Below are 21,584 nucleotides of genomic sequence, written 5' to 3'. Positions count from 1 at the left end.
AGCTCCTCACCCACCTGTACTGTATTGTAGATACCTGTATTGTAGGGCCTCAAGCTGATGTGTCACCTAGGCTTATCTCGATGCTTCGAAATGCATGGCCTGCCTTAAATGAAGATCGGAGTTTCAGTTTCATAAAATGTCCAAAAGGTAACTATTAATGTTTGCTTTTTTCAAGTGATGTGATGATCGGTGTTGAAAAGATGAAGTTGAGTAAGTACTGTAGAGGTTATAATGATGGATTCTACTTTCCTTGTAATCTCTTGCAAGTTTTACGTGAGAGCACTTAACATTTTACACAGGAGCTTTCCCCTGACTGTGCCTTAGTAGCTGGGGTGCAGTGGGGTCAGGAAGCAGTGGGTTGACAGGGACAACTGAGATGGCCTGAGAGGAAGGTGAAAGGGGAGATAGGAACATAGGCACCAAGTCCATACACAGTACACACCTTCCTCTCTGCTTCTGCTTTATTATGTCTTTTGTTTTCTATATTCTAATGCTGTGAGGTCTGGGGCCTCACTGGGCCTGGAAGGCTGCTTTTCCTGGGGTCAGCTAACTGCTAGAGATAGCAGACAACGCATCTGTGAGCTTACCTTTTGTATGCCAACCAACCAATCCAGAGCCCATATGCTCTGACTCACATCCTTTATCATTGCTCACACTCTGGGCCACTACCCACCTGCCCTGATCACCCCAGGGCCATGCCAGGTACCCAGGGACAGCCCTAGGCCCAAAGCCAGCTGAAATTATTCAGTGGCCAACCCTAAATCGGCTTATCCTGCCTTGCCTGTTCCTTCCCATGGAAACCACAACAAAGGCTCTTGTGCAGGTTTCCCCTCACTCCTTCTGCCTCATGGATGACCCTGGCATTTTCCCTTATGGCTCTCCAGTGCATGGCGTGCCCCCTTCTCTTGAGATCTGCGAATATAACAAACTCTCTTTTCGATGGCCGTCATCTTCTGATCTATTGGCTTTGTCACACCTGAATAATAAAACCTATATTTTAAAACACTGCTATACCTGATAAGTTGGACAATGGCACCACGGTGACGGCAAACTCTTGAATTCCCATGTGCATGACTTCACCTGGTAGACTGTCACCGCTCAGCTGCCCTGCCCCAGTATACCCCTCAGAAAGCGCTGACAATGTCTGCACATCCCCCACACCTTGTTGTGGACACTGCTCTCTCCACTCACTAGTTCACAGAACCTGTCTTATCACTCTGCCTTCGTTAGCTCCCTCCTTGGACTTCATTTATGCATTCATTCATTCATCCACAGCTTCAACACATTCGGTGCCAGCATCATGCTGGGCACTGGGAATATGATGGTGAATGAGACACCTGTTCTTTGCCTCATTTGATTTTTCCCTGGAGCCCCACCGGCCACTTTCATTAGCTGAAAAATGCTGTCCCTGAACTAAAATAATTCCCAGCATTGCTCTGTCCATGGAAAGGTATTGAACACAGTCTGTCTCTATTCTCCTGTCTCTGCCTGGCTTCCTGGGGCCATACAAGCATTTTCAATGTCTGGTCCCAAGCAGAGGATGGTACCCTGACCCGACTTCTAGTTATTTCATTCACTTGCAAATCTGGCCTGGAAAACAGATCTGTAGTAGTAATCATAGACCTGTTTATATTCCCAATACTGACACTGATTTGTGAACCCACAGATATGTACACGGCTGCCTCAGTTTACAAAAACCAGTTAAACAGAGATAAGAATTTCTATTTTCCATCAACATTATCAGAATGTTAGGGAGATGAAGATGAAAATATATGGGAAAAGCATTGTTCTTTTGGAATTTATAAAAAATTCTAGAATTTTCTTTTTAAACTGTTAATGATTTCAACTTTCAAAAATATTTTAACGGCATGAAGGACCTAAAAACATTTTATCGGATATCTTTGTTGATCCTCAGGGACACAGTTTAGATGTGCAGCTTCTCACGTATCTGAGCAGATGTAACATATGGTATTTTTTAATACTTACAGAAAGGACAAAAGAGAACTTTGCAACTCTAGTGATCTGTGCCACATGCAGAGACCACAGAGTATGTTGTTTACGAGCTCAGGCTCCGGATTAGAAAGACTCGCATTTGAATTTTGCTTCACTACTAACCAGTGTCCTTGAAAGAGGTTACTTAATCTCTCTATGCTTCATTTTCCACGTCTGTAAAATGGAAAAGACACCTGTTTCATAGCATAACTGTGAATATTAGATAATACATATAAAGTATGTAAGGCAGTGCCTGGCTAATTGTACGCCTTCATGAATATAACAAATTCCACCACTTGTTTAAACAATATTAAGTATTTACAACGTACAACCAGAAAATGTGAAGTGGGACGCTGCAATAAGGGCAATGACAAAAAGTTAATAAATGATGCATATTAATAAATGATGTTTGGCCAATCGTTTACCCTATGGACAGCAGGCAGCAGGATGGAAAGATGGAGACCCAGATGACAAAATATTTGGTAAAACCATAACCTGCACTTATTTGAACCTTTGGCTATAAGTCAGGGGATTGGAAAACAAATTGTAGTGCTGGTTGCTATTAGTGCTTTAGAAAGTTATTAGAGGAAATAAATAAGCTCAGGGTGGGATTTGCTGGTTTGCAAGCAGATATGAAAAAGAACAGATAGACCAGAAATGCTGGAATTTCAAAGGGCTGCAAAAGTGGATTGTGCTTAGAGCTCAATAGTAGAGAGTAAGTTTATAAGTGACTGTAACCAGTTTAGACTCAGTCCTGCAGGAAAGATCAGGCAATTGGTGTCATCTTACCATGCAAGTCTGATGGCCTGAGGAAACTACCATAAAGAGAGAGAGAGGAGGGAGAGAGAAAGGGAGAGAGGCACGGGAAGTGGGCGAGGAAGCACAGTTAACCAAGTTCAGGAATTATGTACCAAAAAAATGCTGGCTGTGGTTACTGGTACATGGAAATGACTGGAAGCAAATAGAGCAGAAGCTGACTAAGTTTCTGAGACAATTTGCCAAAGAAACCATGAGCTGGGACCAGAAACTCCTTTAACTGCTCGCATCTTAAAACCACTTTGGGTTCTCGACTTCACACCACCCTCCCAGAAGGATTTACAACTGCTATGGACCAGTGACTGCTGTGGGGCATTTTTATTGTCCTTAATCTGTCCCTGTTTCTGGGAGGAAGGTAACTTTAACCTGGGTTTTGGGTTTTTTTGGGTGGGTAGTTGTTTTGTTGTTAGTTTGTCACTGAACAATGAGGCGCCACATCCAGACGTGCTGTGGAGAAGTGCACGTTACTGGGAGGCCCTAACCTCTGAGTTGTGCAGAGACTGTGCGGGGCTGAGGGGTGTCTGTGTGGGGAGAAAGTAAAAGGATATGGGGTGTGCGGAACTTCAGACTGGGAGAACTCACACATCTGTTCCTCCGTCTCCTCGGGACCACAGCTACCTTTCTGACCACACTCACAGGCCTCCCTCGCCGTCAGGTGTGACTGGGTGAGTGATTTCTGGGAGTGATTTGAGTGAAAGCTAAAGGCACGCTCACCCCCTCACACGTAAATGCCTCCCATCTCCTGCTTCTCCTGTTTGGCCTGTGATACTGAGGCTCATGGCAATGTTGGAAGCCATGTGTCAAAGTTGATGGTGGAGCCCCTGTCACCCTAGGTCCCTAAATGCTACATGGAGCACAGCCCCACCACCAAGAAGAGGGCCTGGCACAGAGCAGGGTCTCAACGCACCTTGTTGAATGACCGCAGTGGAGGTTGGGCAAAGCTGAGACCTAAAGGATTAGGGGGCATGGGTCAGGTAAAGCATGCAGAACAGTGCTGTTGGCAGAGGGAACAGCATGTACAAAGACCCAGAGGACCAGAGGAGGGTCAAAGATGAGCTGGAGACTTAACACATTTACAGTATCAGAATTCCCAGGCTTGCCTCCATCAGGTACGCAGAAGTGGATTACCGTGTGGCCTAAGAGACACAGAGAACATGCAGGAACCCAGGCTCAGGGACTGTAAAGTTGGGGGAGTCTGTGCTGGTGCATGTTCCAATGCTCTGTTGGTCACACTCTTACAAATAAGAAGGAGGCAGCTCAAACAAAATGGAGAGATGCAATAGGAAGTATGTGTACAAAGGGCTCGACGATTAGGGCACCGGGAAACTTGTCTCCACTGTTTTTTTTTTTTTATGGCATGCGATTGTCTTGAAAAATTACTTACCCCAACTCTTGAAGCGTTTCTCACTATCAAAGATTGTTATCCCAGTTCTCATTGGAAGTTTATGTGTATGTGTGCGCTTACAGCTTTCATAGATGTGTGAAGGGAATAATGTTTTCTTTAATAACAGTCAAAATAATACTTACAACTTTCAAACTGCAGTTGACTATTTCAGTGCAAATAGCTTTAAGAGACGAAATAAAGTTAAAGGTAAGGGGATCAGTTTCCTTCCAGAAGCTTATAAGGAGCCGAACTTTAACACTTCGCAAAACTAATGCTTCTCTGATTTTCCCATCCAAGTCCGGCCAGTAAGTCCTGTAGAAATAATATCCATATGGATAAAAATAAAGAAAGTAAGTTAGTTTTAGAAAATAAATTTACTAGACTTCAGAGAACATTGATATTAATCTGATCATTACTTTGTTCTATAATATATAAATAACCTTACAGGATAGTTTGAAAAAATGCAAGCCTCCTGGGTTAGGGCACTGAGAGACGATGCTTTGTGGAGACCTGGCCCCACCTTAGATGAGCTCTCTCACCACCAGGTTTCAGGCTGTGTGGGCACAGGGTACAGACAGACTGATCACCACCACATGTCACCCTCACTACACTCCAGCCCTACCTGTGCTCCAAGAACCGACTTTCCAACAGAATTCAAGTTAGGAATCTTGAGCACCCCTTCTGTCCCCAAATACTGCTCAGACCTCTCTTCTTTGGTAACTGCCTCCCAAATGAGCTTCTGCTCTGGTTACCCAAGCTTTCCCATTCTTACTTCCAGACTGTCTTCTCCCCTGACCACGCCCCCACTACTCTGGGCCCTTGGAATTCTCCAGCAGGCAGACATGTTTCCCCTCTTGGACCAGCCTCTTCCTTGAATCCTTAACCTTTTAACTGTTGGGCTATGTTACATGTGGCTCTGGTGATGGTTCCTTTCTTCTTGAAAATCGATTCCATTGGCTTCTTTTACTCTTTGGTTTGCTGGCCTGTCCCTTATCTCTCAGATTGTTTATCCGTATAGGGTTTTTTTCTCTTAATATCAATGTTCCCCTGGATTCTATCCTCTTCCTCTGTTATTCTCTCTACATGTTACCTCCTAGGTGGCTTCATCTACACACTTGGTTTTAACTTTCCTCTATAGTCTAAAGAGTCCCAAATTCTCGTCACCAGGCTAACCCTCTCCAGACTTCATTCTGGATATCCTGATAAGAGCTTTACAGATTTAAAGATCTGGATCTTTACAGAAATTTCAAATTCACAAATCTGCATATTTCCCTATACTTTTGATAGCCTTCCTTACTATGTATATCTTTCATCATCTAATCAGCCAAAGTAAAAACCTGGGAACCATTATTGTATCTGCTATTCTTTCTACCAACCACCACGTGCTTCAGAAACCTTCCTGGAATGTACTTCATTTATTCTCTCCTTCCTGTGACTGCCCTACTCAGGGCTCTCCTAGTCCTGTCCTGGGCCAGCTCCAGATTGGTTTCTCTGCCCCCAGTCTTGTCCCCTGTCAAGTACATCCTCCAATACCACCAAAGTGATCCAACTAAAAGCTTATCTCATCCTTTGGTTACAACATATTGGAAGCTCCCGCAAATCACAAGACTCCCCAGCAGTCAGGCCCTCCTATTTCTGGTCTTTGCCTTCTCTCCAGTTTGATCTCTTTGATCACCTTACCTTGGACTCTACGTTCCAGCACTGATTCCAGCACAGATTCTGGCAGGTGCCAGGCTGTTCTTGACCCCTGAAACTGCTCATGCTGTCCCTTCTCGCTGGAAAACTCCCTTTCTCGTCCTTCTTCTAACTCCTGCATATTTTAAATGTAATTCAGGTAGAATTTCCTCAAATACATTTCTTCTAACTCTGAAACTGCTATAGATGCCCTTTCACTGAGCGTCTATAATAGTCTACACATCTATCTATTTTTCCATTTACCCTCACATATTATGTTATGATCAATTATTCTGTGTCCATTCGCCCCTATTGGAAATAGTTCCTGAGATCACACTCTGTTCATATTTAATCACTCTTGCACAGTACCCAATAAATATTTGTTGAATCAATACGTAAATGAAAAATACAAATACCCTGCAGACTAACTAGCCTACATATTTTTATTGAATAAATTTGATGTATAACATTGTGTAAGTTTAAGCTGTACAGCCTATTACTTTAATATACTTATATATTGTAATATGGTTGCCAATGTAGCAATATTTATCACATTATATAATTATAGTACAATATTATTGTCTATATTCATTATATTGTGTATTTGTTCTCTATTGCCTATTTACTACTTGTTGCAAGTTTGTACCCCTAAACATCGGGTTTATGCCTCTGTCTCCCCATTCCCTGTTAATCACCATTTCACTTTGTTTCTTATAGGTTTAACTTTTTTAGATTCTACATGTAAGTGATACCGTATAGTACTTGTCTTTCTCTGCCTGACTTATTTTGCTTGGCATAATGTACTCAAAATCCATCCATGTTGTTGCAAATGGGAGGATATCTTCCTTTCTCAAGGCTGAATAAGATTCCATTGTGTATATGTACGTATCTTTTTTTTATCAATTCATCTGTTGATGGTCATTTGGGTTGTTTCCATGTCTTGGCTATTGTGAGTAATGCTGTGATAAACTTGGAGAACGCATATGTCCTGTCAAAATCCTGATTTCATTTCCCTTGGGTATATACACAGAAGTGGAATTGCTGGATTGTACAGTAGTTCTATTTTTTAATTTTTGAGGAACCTCCATATTGTTTCCTATAGTGGCTGTACCTATTTGCAAACCCACCACCGGTGCATGAGAGTTCCCAAATAATGATGAATTATTGAAAAAGCGCTCCATTTTGAAGATGCTCTTTCTCATACCGAAGGATAGACTGACTGAGAACATGGCCATTTGAAGTTTCCTTGTCCTTTAAATTGAAAAGATATTATGAAAATTTAGCATTTAATTAAGACTGACATGAATACAACAAAGTGATGTATCACTTATTTTTTAAATAATTTTCAAGTTGAAAACAACCCAGTCTTCATTGTAAAGTTGTTCACATGCCCATAATGTAAACTACTGAGCTATTTCTGTAGGGTGAGATCCTGAGTCCTAAAAATGGACTGAGGGAGGAGATGCATCATGGGTAAGCTCATGCAAATCACATACCCAAGCGATTTGCATGAAATCTGACCTCATATGACCTGATGGCATCTCAGTGTCCAGGCTGGTTTTTCCTGGGGTCCCCAGTTCAGTGCCTGGTCCTGGAGACCGGATTCTGAGTTGAGGTTATCACTCACTGACCTTTTGGTGCTTGTGCTGGAGATGGGCAGGTAGTCCATGACTGCAATATACACGTATTGCTTGGCGTCGTCGATCACGCTGTAGATGGCATCGATGTCAAAACTTCTGTTTTTAGGGCAAAAGAGTTTGGGAGAATTCTGTGAAGACACAAAAACACAAACTTTTAGAGTATTACCTTCTGCCATCTGGGAATTTCTCTTTGTCGTTTTTAATTTTATTTATTTGTTTTCATGGATCCTGGCTTTTAACTACATTTTGCAAACCTACTTTCCAGTTCCTTATGAGATAAGATAAATATATTTTCAATCCTATCAGAGGTGAGGCATGTAGAGATCAAAGTGTGGTAGGATTGGTCTCAAGTCCTTTAAGTCTTTTTTGGGAGGGAATTCTTGCCTTCAATACACACACCTCTGATTTTCAGAGGAATGCTCCAGCTATAAACTTATGAGACCCTGGCAGACATTCCTTCCATCCATTGCTGTTAATTCTCTGCCATTACCATATAATACATATATACACATAGCATGCAGTTATGCTCGAAGTCATTTCATTTGGAAGGTGATGTGGCTACAACAATGCTGACAATCTGAAAAGATTGGGTTTTTTTCCTGAATCTTTCAAGTCAGGAAGAGGAGTGCTGATTGTTGAAAAAGGGTCATCAATATTTCTAGAGGAAAAACCAAGAGAGTTATTAAATGCCCAAATTCATCAGGAGAGACAGGAGAAAAAAAGATTTTTGAAAGACTTAAGCAAAATGAAAACGAGGCAAGTTATACTTGAGGTGTTTTCTCATGTTGTTCAAAGTGGTTTCCATCTTCAGAAAAAAGTATGGTGTTTTAAGAAAAAGTTGCGCTAGAAAGGGAAAGGTGTATATTGGTTTACTCATTTTTTCCACTGGAAAGGACTGAAAATAGTGTTTTTGTAGTTCCTGTCTTACTCTGACAAGAATACTCCATGGCAAGCAGAGGAGCAGAAATAATGCCAGGGGTGCTTAATACCAAAAGGCCGAATAAACAGTTTCTGGAACTGCCTGGAAAGCCAGTATCAGGTTCCTCATCAAATGTTCCACCAACAATGACGGTCAGGGCCCCCCATCAAATGTTTGGAAACAACGCCCACTACTGTGCAGGGGGAACCTTATCCCAGCTTACAGAGGGAAGATGCAGCTGTTGGACTGGCTGCCCAGCCAAAGAGCTTGGGGTAAGGGAGGGGCACGTTGAAAGTCACACACCCTCCAGGCATCGCTGCTCAGAGCCATCTTGGCAGGTGAGTACCAGAATGACTTTTTGATCGTATAAATTATTTTTCTTTTGGCATGAAGATGAGCCTCCAAGTCTTAAAAAAAAAAAAGGAAGGAAGGAAGGAAGGAAAAAAAGGAAGGAAGGAAAAAAGAAAGAGAAAACAAACAAGCAACCCCCTAAAACACAATAAAAACTAAAATAAAAACCAATGCTAGTCCTACATTCTTTCCCCAGCACACACATATATAGATACTCCATCTGTCACCAAGACAGCTTGGACAGTAACTCCCGTGTTGTCTCTCCCTCTTGCTCCTTGGCTGTTTCCCTCGTCTGGGCACTAGTGCTGTTTGCTGGGGTTTCTGCATTATCTCCCTAACTCATTTCCTGGTCTCCATGATGGTACAAAAACAAACGCATGTCACTCTCAGGGCTCCAGGTATCCCAGAGCCCAGTCTCATCTCTCTGGCAGGGATGTATCTACGGTCTCCTCTGTCACTCTGCTTCCCTCACTTGCAGGTGACCACACCGTCTGTTCCCCAAACTGAAATAATCTCCAGTCCATGGCCTTCTCTCACCTTGTGTAGCTCTGGATGTTAGCTCCACCAGCCCCTCCCACTCACGTGTTCTCCTGTTTTTGCCTGTTAAGAATCCTATGTGCTAAGTTCCTGCTTTTAATCTCCTCACCCAGAGGCTACCTCTCCCTTCTCGGTCCTCCCATAATGTGATTTATTTGCTATATCATGTAGCATATTCCAACTTAGAAACTTGCCTATATTGTTACTAGCCGGATTTTAGGGATTGCGTTTTACTCATTTTTCTACCTCCATCAATAAATTCCATATTCAAGTTATTTCATTCCCTCAGCCTGTTGGCTCTACTTTGAACACGCTTCATGTTCACATGGAGAAGCTGAGGATCTCAGCTCTAGATGAGCCTAGGCCAACCCTGACATGTGTGCAAGTGCCCCATTTTGTTTCAGTTAGGAATTCCCTGAACTTCCTTGCATATCCCAGAAAGGGGAGTTTGGTTTTGGGCCAGGAAGAACACATCCAGGCAGAACTGTTGGTCTCTTTCCATTTGCTAGTATCTTACAAGTTTGGATACGGTGCCTTTGGTGATACAGGCCAGGTGCCTGCATTTCTAACCCGCACATTGGGCGTGTCCCTTACACTTACTGAGCCTTGGTGTCCTAATCAGGTGATAACAATAATGCCTTTCACACTGGTTTGCCTTCAGGCTTAAATCAGAGGATTGCCTGTTCCCTGGCTGGGCTCAGCGCTTCTCCTCTGTGCTTGCTCTTATTCATTCAGCAGCTATTCCCATGTGCCTACCAGGCTCCTGGCTCTAGTCTGGGCCCTTGGCACAGATCCGTGATCAAAATAGGACTTCTGTTTTGTGGGGCTTCCTTCTAGCACGTATTACCTTGTGTTGCATTTATTTGCCTATGGACTTCTCTGCTAGCTTGTGAGCTGCTGGGTCACATAGCTCTTGTATCTTACGCCTTACCACACTTAGCACGTATCATGTGTTCAATAAATATCGGTGGAGACGTGAAATTGCTTCTTAAATTAACAAGTGTTGGAGGTTTGCGTGACTCCCCCCCCCCCCCGCCCCCAACCTGTACTCCTACTTAGAGTTGCATCATTCTAGGCATTTCCATGCACGTGCGAACAGGTCTTTACATGCCCCGACCTGCATTATTGTTTTCTATGCTCCCACAGCCTAACTGAACGTACAGAACATGGCAAGTGCTTCGTGTGGTTACTAAGGAAATGCATGACTGTCCGTATCAGTTCCCCTGCCCCTGCGGCCATGGCGGTACTTGACTGTGTGTTCTAGAGTCCTCTACCTTTGAAAATAGTGTCTGAATCCACTGGTGGCTTAAAAATGTTTGCTCAAGGTGTAAGTGAATAAACAACACAAAGAATGTTCTACTGACCTGGCGGAGGAAGTTAACTAGCTCCAACTGGTTAGAGAGAAGGCTGTTAAGTTTCCTTCTTCTCACTCCTGAATTAATTTTCCGAGCTCTGCACTGTGTACTCCTTCATTCCATAGTAAGGTAGGAGGAGAAGGAAAATACAGAGCTTCCTCTTTGCCTTAGAGCCCTGTGATGATCTCTCACCAATAGAGTGCTCTTGAGGCACCTTGCTTCTAGGTAATCTGTTTCTTTCTTAAATCTGTAAGTGCCTTATTTATACATGTAACTTGTTTCTCATATTTATTAAAGACTTGTATTAGCAGACCTCTGGTTTATTTCATAACAGATTCCTGGTGTTTAAAAAGGCCACACTTCATCCTCAGAATACACATGTGAAAATATAATTAAATATAAAAAAACAATCCACAGAGTGGAGAATATTTGCAAATCATGTATCTGATAAAGGACTTGTATCTGGAATGTATAAAGAACTCTTACAACTCAATAATAAAAACTAAGTAACCCAACTGAATAATGGACAAAGAATTTGATAAACCTTGCTCTATCTAAAAAGATACAAATGACCAATAATCACATTAAAATATGCAAATCAAAATAACAATGAGGTACCATCTCATGCCCACTAGGAAGGCTAAAATACAACAGAGAAGAACAAACATCAGCAAGGTTGTGGAAAAATTAAAACCCTTATTTATTGCTGGTGGAATTGTAAAACAGTGCAGCCGATTTGGAAGACAGTTTGTCAGTGTCTCAGAATGTTCAACACAGAGTTACCACATTACTTAACAATTCTACTTCTGAGTATAAACCCAAAAGAATTGAAAAGAAGTAATCAAATAAAAACTTATACATGAATGTTCATAGGAGCATTATTCACAATTTCCAAAAGGCAGAAGTACCCAAATGTCCATCAACTGATGGACAGATAAACAAAATGTGGCATATCCATAGAATGGAATATTATTTGGCCATAAAAAGGAATGATTCATGGTACAACATTAACGAACTTTGAAAACATTACACTATGTACAAAGGCCTACATATTGTATCAGTCCACTTATAGAAAATGTCTAGAAAAAGGTAAATCCTAGAGACAAAAAGTAGATTAGTGGTTGCCAGGGGACTGAGGGAAGGAGAAAATGGAAAGTGAAAACAGAATCAATCCTGGAACTTTGTATTGATACTACTACTAATAAAACCAATCCAACATTTATTACAGCTTTTAGGGAGCCCTGAGTGAGGTGCTGGGAATTCTAATGATAAAGAGAGTACAGTATAAGACATTCAGAGCCTTATAAAATAGTGAGACAGATGATCAATAAACAAATGGTTATAAAAATGTGATAAATGCTCCAATAGAGGTGAGATAAAGGAGCTCTGGGCAAATGATGCTATTCCAATAGTGGGTTGCTTTTTACTTTATTTTATACATGTTAGATTTTATACCTCTGCAGAAATGGTGTTCAATTAATATATGTTGGCTTGGTATTAACAGGAAAGAGAAATAATAAGTTACAATAACAAAACAAATACAAAATAAAAAAGTAAAGGCATTACATAGTTTAAAAGACTATACCTGAAGGAATGTTTCACAATTCAACTTATTTTGTGGTGGACTGTTTAAGAAAAAGCAATTTGTAAATTTGCCCTAAATTTGTAATACAAAGGCCTTGCATTTTAGTAGATTTTGCTAAAGGCCTGTGGTAGACCTTAACTTTGGGATCAACAAAGGAGGGTTCCCCACTCCCTTTAAAGGTCAGAATTCAAATTTATGCAAGAACCACAGCCTCTTATCTCTCAGATTCAAGCCATAAATTCCAAATCCAGCAATTATCCGAAATTGGCTAATTCATCTATTTCTTGAGCAGTGTCCCGTGGGATATCATGTCACCCTGTTGCCATCCGGATTAACGTTTAGTTGGCAAATTTCCTATTGTTACTCATCCACAAATTGGGAACCATATCTGACGTTCTTATTGTATACTGTTGTCTTGAGAAGAAATGAAATGGAACATATGAAATAACTTTGTGAGTAAAATGCCTCATACAATGTGCTACTTGCTACTGCATTCTTGACCTCCACACATACCAAAAAAAGCTTTTTAGGTCTATTTGATGAAAATCTTTCATAGTCTATTTTCTGCTATTCACATTTATGCGAATTTATCATTTAAGACAACTTCAACTTACTTTTTGCTCTCTATTGCTACATTTCTAAATTTTCAGATTGTGTTTTCCTGTTTTTTTCCATTGAGGTATTTTATTTGCACATATGTGTGATATCCCTAGAAAAAGAATCCCAGCATTTTCTCTCCTGCGTGTTTTTGTCTTGCTTCTTTATGGTCCATAATGCCCGCTAAGGTTGTCAATGCAATGAAACCGAAATGGCGGGAGAGGAGCAGGTTTTTCCGCCATTTTTCTAGATCTCTGCATGGCACATCAAATCTGGGCCTGATCATTCTACACTCCTATAACCTGCCCATGAGGTTCACAACAATTTTCCCATGTAACCATGCTTCAGCGTCACGGTTAGAAACCGGACAATGACCTTGGAGCATGGCCTCATAAGAACCTGGAGTTTGCCTCTCTTTTCAGCACTGTTGATGCTCTTAAGAGCACTGGCCAGGACATTCACATTTACCACTATGGTGGCACGAAAAGACGGTGGGAAAGTGTGTTTTCATTTTAATAGGCATAAAGGATACAATTCACTCTCCAATGAAATGCTCTTCAGTGACATAAAAGTCATTGGCATAAAAGGGCTAATAACAATCAGTAGAGAAACAGCCATGTTAAATTGGAAGCGTGGTTCACAGAAGCTTCTCGAAGCATCAGATCTGTTCAGAAGCTTGATGCAATGTCCAATGGATCTGATTCGGGGTGAGGGTGGGGAGACTGTAACTCGGTATTTTAAACAGGCTCCCCAGCGGGTTCTTAAGTCCTTTAAAGTTTGAGGACCAGGGCTGTAGACCCAGATATTTTATTGCCCAGTGGCAGTAACACTGTGGGGACAGCTGTGTTGTGTGGGGTGGCAAGTGGGGGAGGTAGGGAGGTGGTGGTTTTCAGTATAGTCAGAGGCCTGGGAGTCATGTAAAATGTCCTCCCCTCCTGGGTGGGCCTCTTGCCCTCCAGACTCAATCAAGTACAACAGCTACACTTTTGTCTGTTTTGCACACTGGGGTCCCCTCAGATTTGTTTCATCAAAGGGTTCTATTACTAAAAACAAGTCTGAACTTCACTAATGCAGGGCATTAAAAATAGGATCTGGTGTCACAAGACCTGGGTGCTGGTGGCTCTCTTGGAACTTGTCATCTGAGGGTCTTTGTGCTAGTAGATAATCTTCAATATCTTCATTTGTAACACAGTCACAATCCCAGGTCTACCTTAAGGGACAGTTGGGCTGGTCAAATCAGATAACACAAAGTATTGGGAACTAGGAATGATCGTTAACATTTATCATTATCATTATCATTAGGAACAGCATACGAATGCGCATAAGAGGGACAGATTTGCACTCTTCAAGGAATGGGACAGAAGAGATCGGTCGAATTCATTCTTTCCCAACATAGGATCACACTGGAACATTCCAAATTAATACAGGGCCCCGGAAGAAGAGTGGAGGAGTAGAAAGGGAATAACTCACCGACACAAATGCTTGAGATTTGGTTTCATTCAACTGAAGTTGCAATTTCTTTTCATTGTCATAGACGCCATACAGCCTCTTGGACCAGGTCTGAGGGACTCGGCTCTTGAATTTCAAAGAGCTATATAAAGCGAATATCCTTTGCAAATCTAGGACCAGGCAGCTGCAGTTGTAGAAGATGACCCCAAGTTCTTTCATCTGTGAAATTAAAATGGAAAGCGTCAATGCCATGTGCATCTGATGGTTAGTTTCAGAGAAAAACAATGCACCAGAATGAAGCGGTTGAGTGCTGCACATTGTCTTCTCCAAGGAAGCCTGTGGCATTTCAGGGTTTCTCAACTTTGTCTTGGTTTAGCTTTGTAACCAGGTCCTTTGTCTGGAGTGGGAGTCGGGGTGGGGCTGACACTTGCTTCCCACAGAAGAAGTTGTTCCACAGGACTAGGGCCTGCCTGAAATGCTTCCTTGTCTGCCAGACCCAGGCATGGTTGCCTTGCCAAGGGGGCTGGCCTTGCCTGGGGTCACCCTCAGGAAGAAGGAAAAAACCCAAAATGACCTGGAGGCCAGAGATGTAGACTGAAGTCTAGGACTAGGTTAACCAACCAGATCTAGTAGATAAATTTCAATCTCCTCATTTGTAACATGTCAGGATCCTGGGTCTACCTTAAGGGATGGTTATGGGGGTCAAATCAGGGAACACAAATTTTTATCTAATTTTGGGGTAAAATGGGGATAAACATTGTATCTACCTGACCCAGTGCTGAGAGAAAAGTCAGTGAGGCGTACTGTCTTAGTTTCCTAGGGCTGCCAATCACAAATTACCACAAACTTGGGGGCCTAAAGAGCAGGAATATATGCTTTCACAGTCCTGGAGACTAATGCACTCAGCATGCTGTTATTCTACCCTAAGTCGCAGTGTAGGGGGAAGGACTAGGTGTTCGGAACAGGAAGTTCCCTGGCAGGAAAACCTAAGGCCAAGAGCTGCTCCTGGGACACTGTCAGGGTTGCTCCGTGTTCGGTCTCTGCATCAGGTATACCCTGTCTTGGAATGTACACCACCACACATTTTAACCTGGGAATCTGCTAAGCAATTCTTTAAAAACTGGAAGCATAAAATAAAAATCTTTCTCTAGCGGCACCATGATTACGAGTGACGTCGGTCCCTTTTCGGGTGACCAGATGGAGGGTAGCGTGTTTATGAACATCCCAGCACATTTCCTGCTGTTGTGTAAGCTGTTTTCTGTGAGCTTTTATCCACAGTCCCTGATATGTTTTGCTCAGTGTCAACATTACAGTGGTAGAATCTAAAGGTGGTGGGAGAAGCCATGGCCCTCTACAGATGTCAACAGAATTACACTGCCTCTGAGTACCTTCCTCTCAACCTTAGCACGACTCAAGCCTGTTTCTAATTTTTCACATTTGGTTCTGGCTGACGTTGACTGAAGATGAAGAAAAAGAAACTGGCTTTCATTTTGTAGATTTTTTGCCAGAGCGAAAATTCAGGACAGGTGTAGGAACAAATCTTCTTAAAATGCTGGCAGTGGGGAAAATAGCACCAATGTGGGCTTCTGAAGAGCCTCCATGTCTGGACTGTAAAAGGAACAAAAAGCTAAAATGATTGATTGATTGATAAGCTGAGTCACTCTAAGCTGCCTTACCAGTAAGACAGACCTTTCCATGCCAGGTATCAGCCCTCTGCCTGCTGGTGGGCTGCCCTGAGCACACACAAGCCAAACGCCAGGCACATACCCGCTGTGAGTCCTGATGGGACACCCTGACTTTTCATTTCAGTCACACAATTGACAGGCGATTACATGGTCCAACCATCTGAAGAAAATAATCTTGAAAAAGCTGGAGATTTATCAGCTACTGATTCTTTGGAAGATAATTATTCTTAGTAAAAGACTGTCTTTTCCACAAAAGGGGTATTACGTGTCAGTGATGGACCCATGGAACTCAGAGAGGCTTGGGGACCTCAACAGCCTGGAGTACCTGGCCAAGAAGCTGTTCTAAAGGGAATGGTTTTATTTAAAACTTGAGTTTGACACAATCCTGGAGAAGCTGTGGCTCTATTGTGTAGGGATAAATAACAGTAACAGGGGTACTAACTTATGTGAGTGCTTGCTATGTACCAGGTATGTTCTAAATGCGTCACAGCATTGCATTCACATAAACCTCACAACAACCCATTTCACAGGGAAGGAAATTGAGGTATACAGAGATTAAGGGATTTGCCCAAGTGCACAGCCAGTGAGCAGGGAAGCTGGGATTATGATACTCAAAGACTAGTTTAATATTTCATTTTCGGGAGGAAAAATTATTTACAAAGCGGAGCACCTCATAATACCACAGAGCCCTGCCCTGTGGGTGGGGGCCAAGTCCCACTGTGTGTGTGCCCTCATTTCTGCTGCCCTGGAATTTCTATTTATATTAGTAGTCTTGGTTTCAAAGCAGAATGATGAGAGAAGAGCCATTAGCTGGGTCCTTTGCTGTAATTCAAAATGATTAATACCAATTAGCTTAACTACAGCTCAATTATCATTTACAAATGTCCAGTTTTCATGATTTTATAGAAATGTAAACAAGCGTTTCTTTAATTTTGTTGACAAAGACAAAAGAACCTGCAACTCTGAGCAACTACCATGCACCCAGTTAGCTGCTAATTTATATTCTGAGTTACTGCAGGAAATTTAATTACCAGGAGCTCTAACTTGATTTTGTTTCTGCCCTCAAGGTGAAATCTTTGTTATTGGGAATAGAAAATAAAGAATTTAATCTTAGCTGCTCAAAGGCAGCCTGCTGCTCAGAGTTGTACTCTCTGGCCCCTTCACTCCCACGGGGGGGTGGTCTATACCACTCAACTTCTTGATGTCTTAGTTTTTTTGTTACCAAGTGAGAATAATAATGCTGGCCAGAAGGAACATGACTAATTGAAGAGAGAGGAGAATGTGGGAACTTTGGGGAACAGCTAGTTCAACCTTATTTCAAATTAAGGAAACTGAGGACTGAAAAGGGAAAGTGACTTCACAAAATTACAGAATAATGTCCTGTGATTTCAAGTCCTGGGTCCCTTCGCCCAATAAGGCTGTGCCTTGTTGATAAAATGAACCCACACAAGGTTCATGTGTAGGATGAATGAGGGGTGTTGTTGTTTTTTTTCTTCCTCCCTTTCATCCATCCATCCATCCATCCATCCATCCATCCATCCATCCATCCATCCATCCATGCTTCATCTTTTAGAAGGATCTGAAAGCTTTCCAAAAGACTACTATTTGTTTGACATCTGACTTTGGAAAATGTTGATGGAATCTTAAAAGAATGGGGCTGAGAGAGCAATGGGATAAAACAAATTGGAAACACATTTCAGTTATTTTTCGGAGTACTTTAATTTTATCCTGCTAGTTTAGAAGAGTTGAAAGTGATTCTAAAATGCCACCTCCTGTCATGCCCGCTTTCTGCCTTCTTAATGAATAGTGAGGAAGCTGAGATCATCCCAGCACCAGTTCAGTTCACTGTTACCTGATATCCTTTCCAAACCGCTCCAAGGATCTACTTTCCTTTGACAAAATATTCGGCCAGACCTAAGTGATTATATCTACCTTTCAGGTCTATAAAATAAACACCTGGCCCTACTTAAGCACCAGGATATTAACAGTAATGTAACTATTACCATTTAGCTTCTTATTCATGCAAAGATGAAATAATAAGGAAACCAGAGAGGTAGAGAAAATCTTTGCTATAAGAAAATATCAAACGTGTAAATCTTGTGTTACTTTTCTTTGCAGCCAAGTCATCTAACAGTGGGAAGAAGGGGCACATGGATATAACTCAGTGGGTTTTCCTTTGTAGATTATAATTCATAAAACTAATTCAGCTTCCAAGTTGGCTTTCAGAGAGACCCTGAAGTGCAGAAAGGCCTTGAAAATTTTCAAAAAAAAAAAGGATCCAGAGTAATGTGTTGACCCCTGTCTATTCTGTTCCTCCTGATTCATTCCTTGTACTTCACAGCAGGAGGAGCTCACTAGATTTTTCCTCCTCTGTGATGCCCTCATCAGAAGTATGGCTCTCGCTTTACTTATCCCATGACAGTGGGAACAGCCAGGGCCGGAGATAACTAGCCTTTTAAAAAGAAATGTTGCACCTATATGCTTAACCCCATTGGTTCTCATCTCCTCCCTGTCCGTGTAGCTCTAGAAACATCTCAGAATGGTGAAAGGAGACTCCTCTGATCTGCAGCCATGAGTGTAATTCCTGGCCTTCCAGGGAGTCTATCTGCCTTAGTGGACAGAGATGGACTCAGGCTCCAATCCTAGTTCTGCTCCCTTCTTCAGTGTGACTTTGGGCAAGTTTCTTGACTTTCTGTGCCTGTAACTAACAAGTTCCTTAACCTTTCTGTCAAATGGGGGTAACAATAATACTCGTAGTATTGTGTGATAATTAAACAAAGTCATGTGCTGCTTAACAATGGGGAGACATTCTAAGAAATGCATTGTTAGGTGGTTTTGTCATTGTGCCAACATCACAGAGGCACTGACACAATCCTAGATGGTACAGCCTACTGCACACCCAGGCTGTATGATGTATCCTATTGCTAGGCTATAAGCCTGTACAGCATGTTACCGTATAAAACAACATGAGATTAAATCAAGCACAAGAGAAAAGGATGCAATCACGAGATGAGGTAAACAGGAGATGTATGTATGAGACTGTTGCCAGTAGAACATGGCAGTCTGTGTTACAGCAAACTTTTTTTTATGTGTAGAAAACATCTATTAAAACAACGATAAAAAGTATAGTATAATCAACACATAAACCAGTAATGTAGTTATTTATTATCACTATCAGGTAGTATGTACTATACATAATTGTATGAGCTACACTTTTCTACAACTGGCAATGCAGTAGGTTTGTTTACACCAGAATCACCACACATGTGAGTAATACATTGAGCTACCACCTTACAATGGCTAAGACATCTCTAAGCGATGGGAACTGTTCAGCTCCACTCTACTCTTATGGGACCCCTGTTGTGCATGGTCTTCGGGGCATTCACAGGAGCAGCCTGCAGATATGACTTCGTCTTGGGCAAGTTCAAATCTGGGCAAAATAGTAGGAAGCCTAATTTTGACCACACATCTAAACTTTATTTTCCATTCTGGCTCTATCAGTGATAAAGCTGATAGTTTGATCACCATCTGTCTGATTTCTGGAGGTTTGTTTTGTTTTTTCATTCCTCTTCATCTTCCCCCCCTTTAATTTTTCAATTATAGTTGACATTCAATATTATTTTATATTAATTTCAGGTGTACCGCATAGTGGTTAGACATTTGTATAATTTAAGAAATGATCCCTCTGACTAGTCTAGTACCCACCTGGTACTATACATAGTTATTACCATATTATTGACTATATTCCCTGTGCTTTGCTTTACATCCCCATGACTATTTTATAACTACCAATTTGTACTTCTCAATTCCTTCACATTTTGCACCTTGCCCCCAACTCCCGTCCCATCTATCACCCCAATAAATCTAGTACCTATCTGACACTATACAGTTATTACCATATTATTGACTATATTCCCTATATTACACTTTACATCCCCATGACTGCTTTGTAACAATTTGTGCTTCTTAATCCCTTCCTCTTTTTCACCCACCCCAACCTGGCAACCATCAAACTGTTCTCTGTATCTATGAAGTCTGAAACGACTTACTCTCCACCGCTGAGTCTCAAATCCCATTGCACCGTCAAAAGAAAAGCAAGAATGTCAGAAAAGTGTGAGACTGCATACAAAGGGTCAAGAAGCATTTAAGTACGTGAACAAAAGAGGGGCTATGTGGTAAATGTGACAAGCTCAGGGGGCCACATGAGAAGCCTGACAAGCTCAGTGACAGCAAGTAATCTCACAGGGCGATCTGATCACAAATTCCTCACTGGGCAGTCTAGTATCTGCCTGGCACTATTCACATCCCAGCTAATAACTCCTTAGTAAAACGTTAATCTTTGCTTTAAGCCAGCCCTGTCCAGTTGTTCCTGTACGTCTAGGTTAACAGAGCTTTGAAACGAGGAGTAATCCTCTTTTCCAGACCCCTCAAGGAACACATGATCTTGTTGCCATCCCTATTTACTGTAAACATCAAACGTTAACTTTCCTGCACCCGCCAATGTAAAAGAAGTATGGATTTCTCCTTACTTTTTATCCAATCAGAGAGCTTTCCCCACCCTGCTTTTTCCTCTGCCTCCTTAATCTACCACCAATGGATTTCGTGTAATCTTCCTCAGGGTCCCTATTTTGAGTTCAAATGCATGAAAAGCACTGCACAACTGTCATTCTCTGGGGCATTTTTCTCAGTTCGTTGAGATCGTGCTTCTGGGCATGTGTTCAGTTCGGCTTACACAAACTCTAATAAAATTTTCCTATAGGTTTGGATGTTCCTACGTCAACAAGAATTTTGCTATTTTTGATATGGGACAGGAGAAATGGGTTCCTGAGATGAAAGGCAACCATCCACAGATATGATTCAAAAGTTACAACGCAGGGTGGCCTGCGAGCACTTCCTTACAAGGCCCCAGGACTCCCTCTCCTAATTCCCACTGTTTTTTCTTCAACTTCTATCCGGCTTCTTAAGCAAAGTAGGTTAACTGAGTTACTCAGCATCACCTTCCAAGAAACAGTGACTGAAGATGTGAGCAATGGTCACTCACTGAGACGGCTGGCTGCCCATGTTTCTGTCATTGGAAATCCACCCGGGAACACATACATTCATTGGTGTGTCCTGAAATGAATAAACTGGCCCCATCAAATCAAGCAGCCCAGCCCCACATTACTACCATGCAGACTAATGCTTTATTTGCCAAATACAATGGACTGACCGCAAGCCGGGCACTTCCAGAAACTGAGGAACTAAAGAATGAGATGGGGAAAGAGGCTGGGTAAAAGCAATTATCAGTACATCAGATGGGAAACCAGTACAATGGAATAATTAGATGCATGTATTATTTAGGAGAATTATTATGAAGAACAGTAATAAAACAAATGGTGACTACTGCATGCTCTTTTCATAATTTCGATTTAAGGGTAGGAGGGCAAAAAATAACAGCTTCTATTTTCTTGGTGGCCATAAACAAGAGTCTGCTTCATTTACAGATAAGACACATCAATAAGACCGTTCCACAAAGCTTGCCTAGGGCATAGAGATATTACAGAAAGGAAAGCGCTCATTTGTCACACTCATTTTCATGGGCCCCTGAAGGGTCTCTTAAC

At 41.8% G+C, this 21,584-nt stretch overlaps 1 protein-coding gene across 4 annotated transcripts in view; it reads right to left on the bottom strand.

Moving 5' to 3' along the window:
* Nucleotides 1-21,584, bottom strand: part of PLD5 (phospholipase D family member 5) — a 238,635-nt gene that overhangs the window by 12,310 nt on the left and 204,741 nt on the right. For all 4 annotated transcript variants that reach the window (XM_081039295.1, XM_081039296.1, XM_081039298.1 and 1 more), the window contains 3 exons: nt 14,321-14,518; nt 7,498-7,634; nt 4,336-4,504 (listed from right to left, as the gene is read on the bottom strand). In XM_081039295.1, coding sequence (XP_080895421.1) covers nt 4,336-4,504; nt 7,498-7,634; nt 14,321-14,518 — 504 coding nt within the window. The remainder of the gene's footprint in view (nt 1-4,335; nt 4,505-7,497; nt 7,635-14,320; nt 14,519-21,584) is intronic.

Source organism: Rhinolophus hipposideros (genome assembly GCF_964194185.1).
Source record: "Rhinolophus hipposideros genome assembly, chromosome: 26".
NCBI classification, from domain to species: domain Eukaryota; kingdom Metazoa; phylum Chordata; class Mammalia; order Chiroptera; family Rhinolophidae; genus Rhinolophus; species Rhinolophus hipposideros.
Note: the sequence above shows the minus strand (reverse complement) of the source record. Positions and strands in the feature narration are given on the sequence as shown.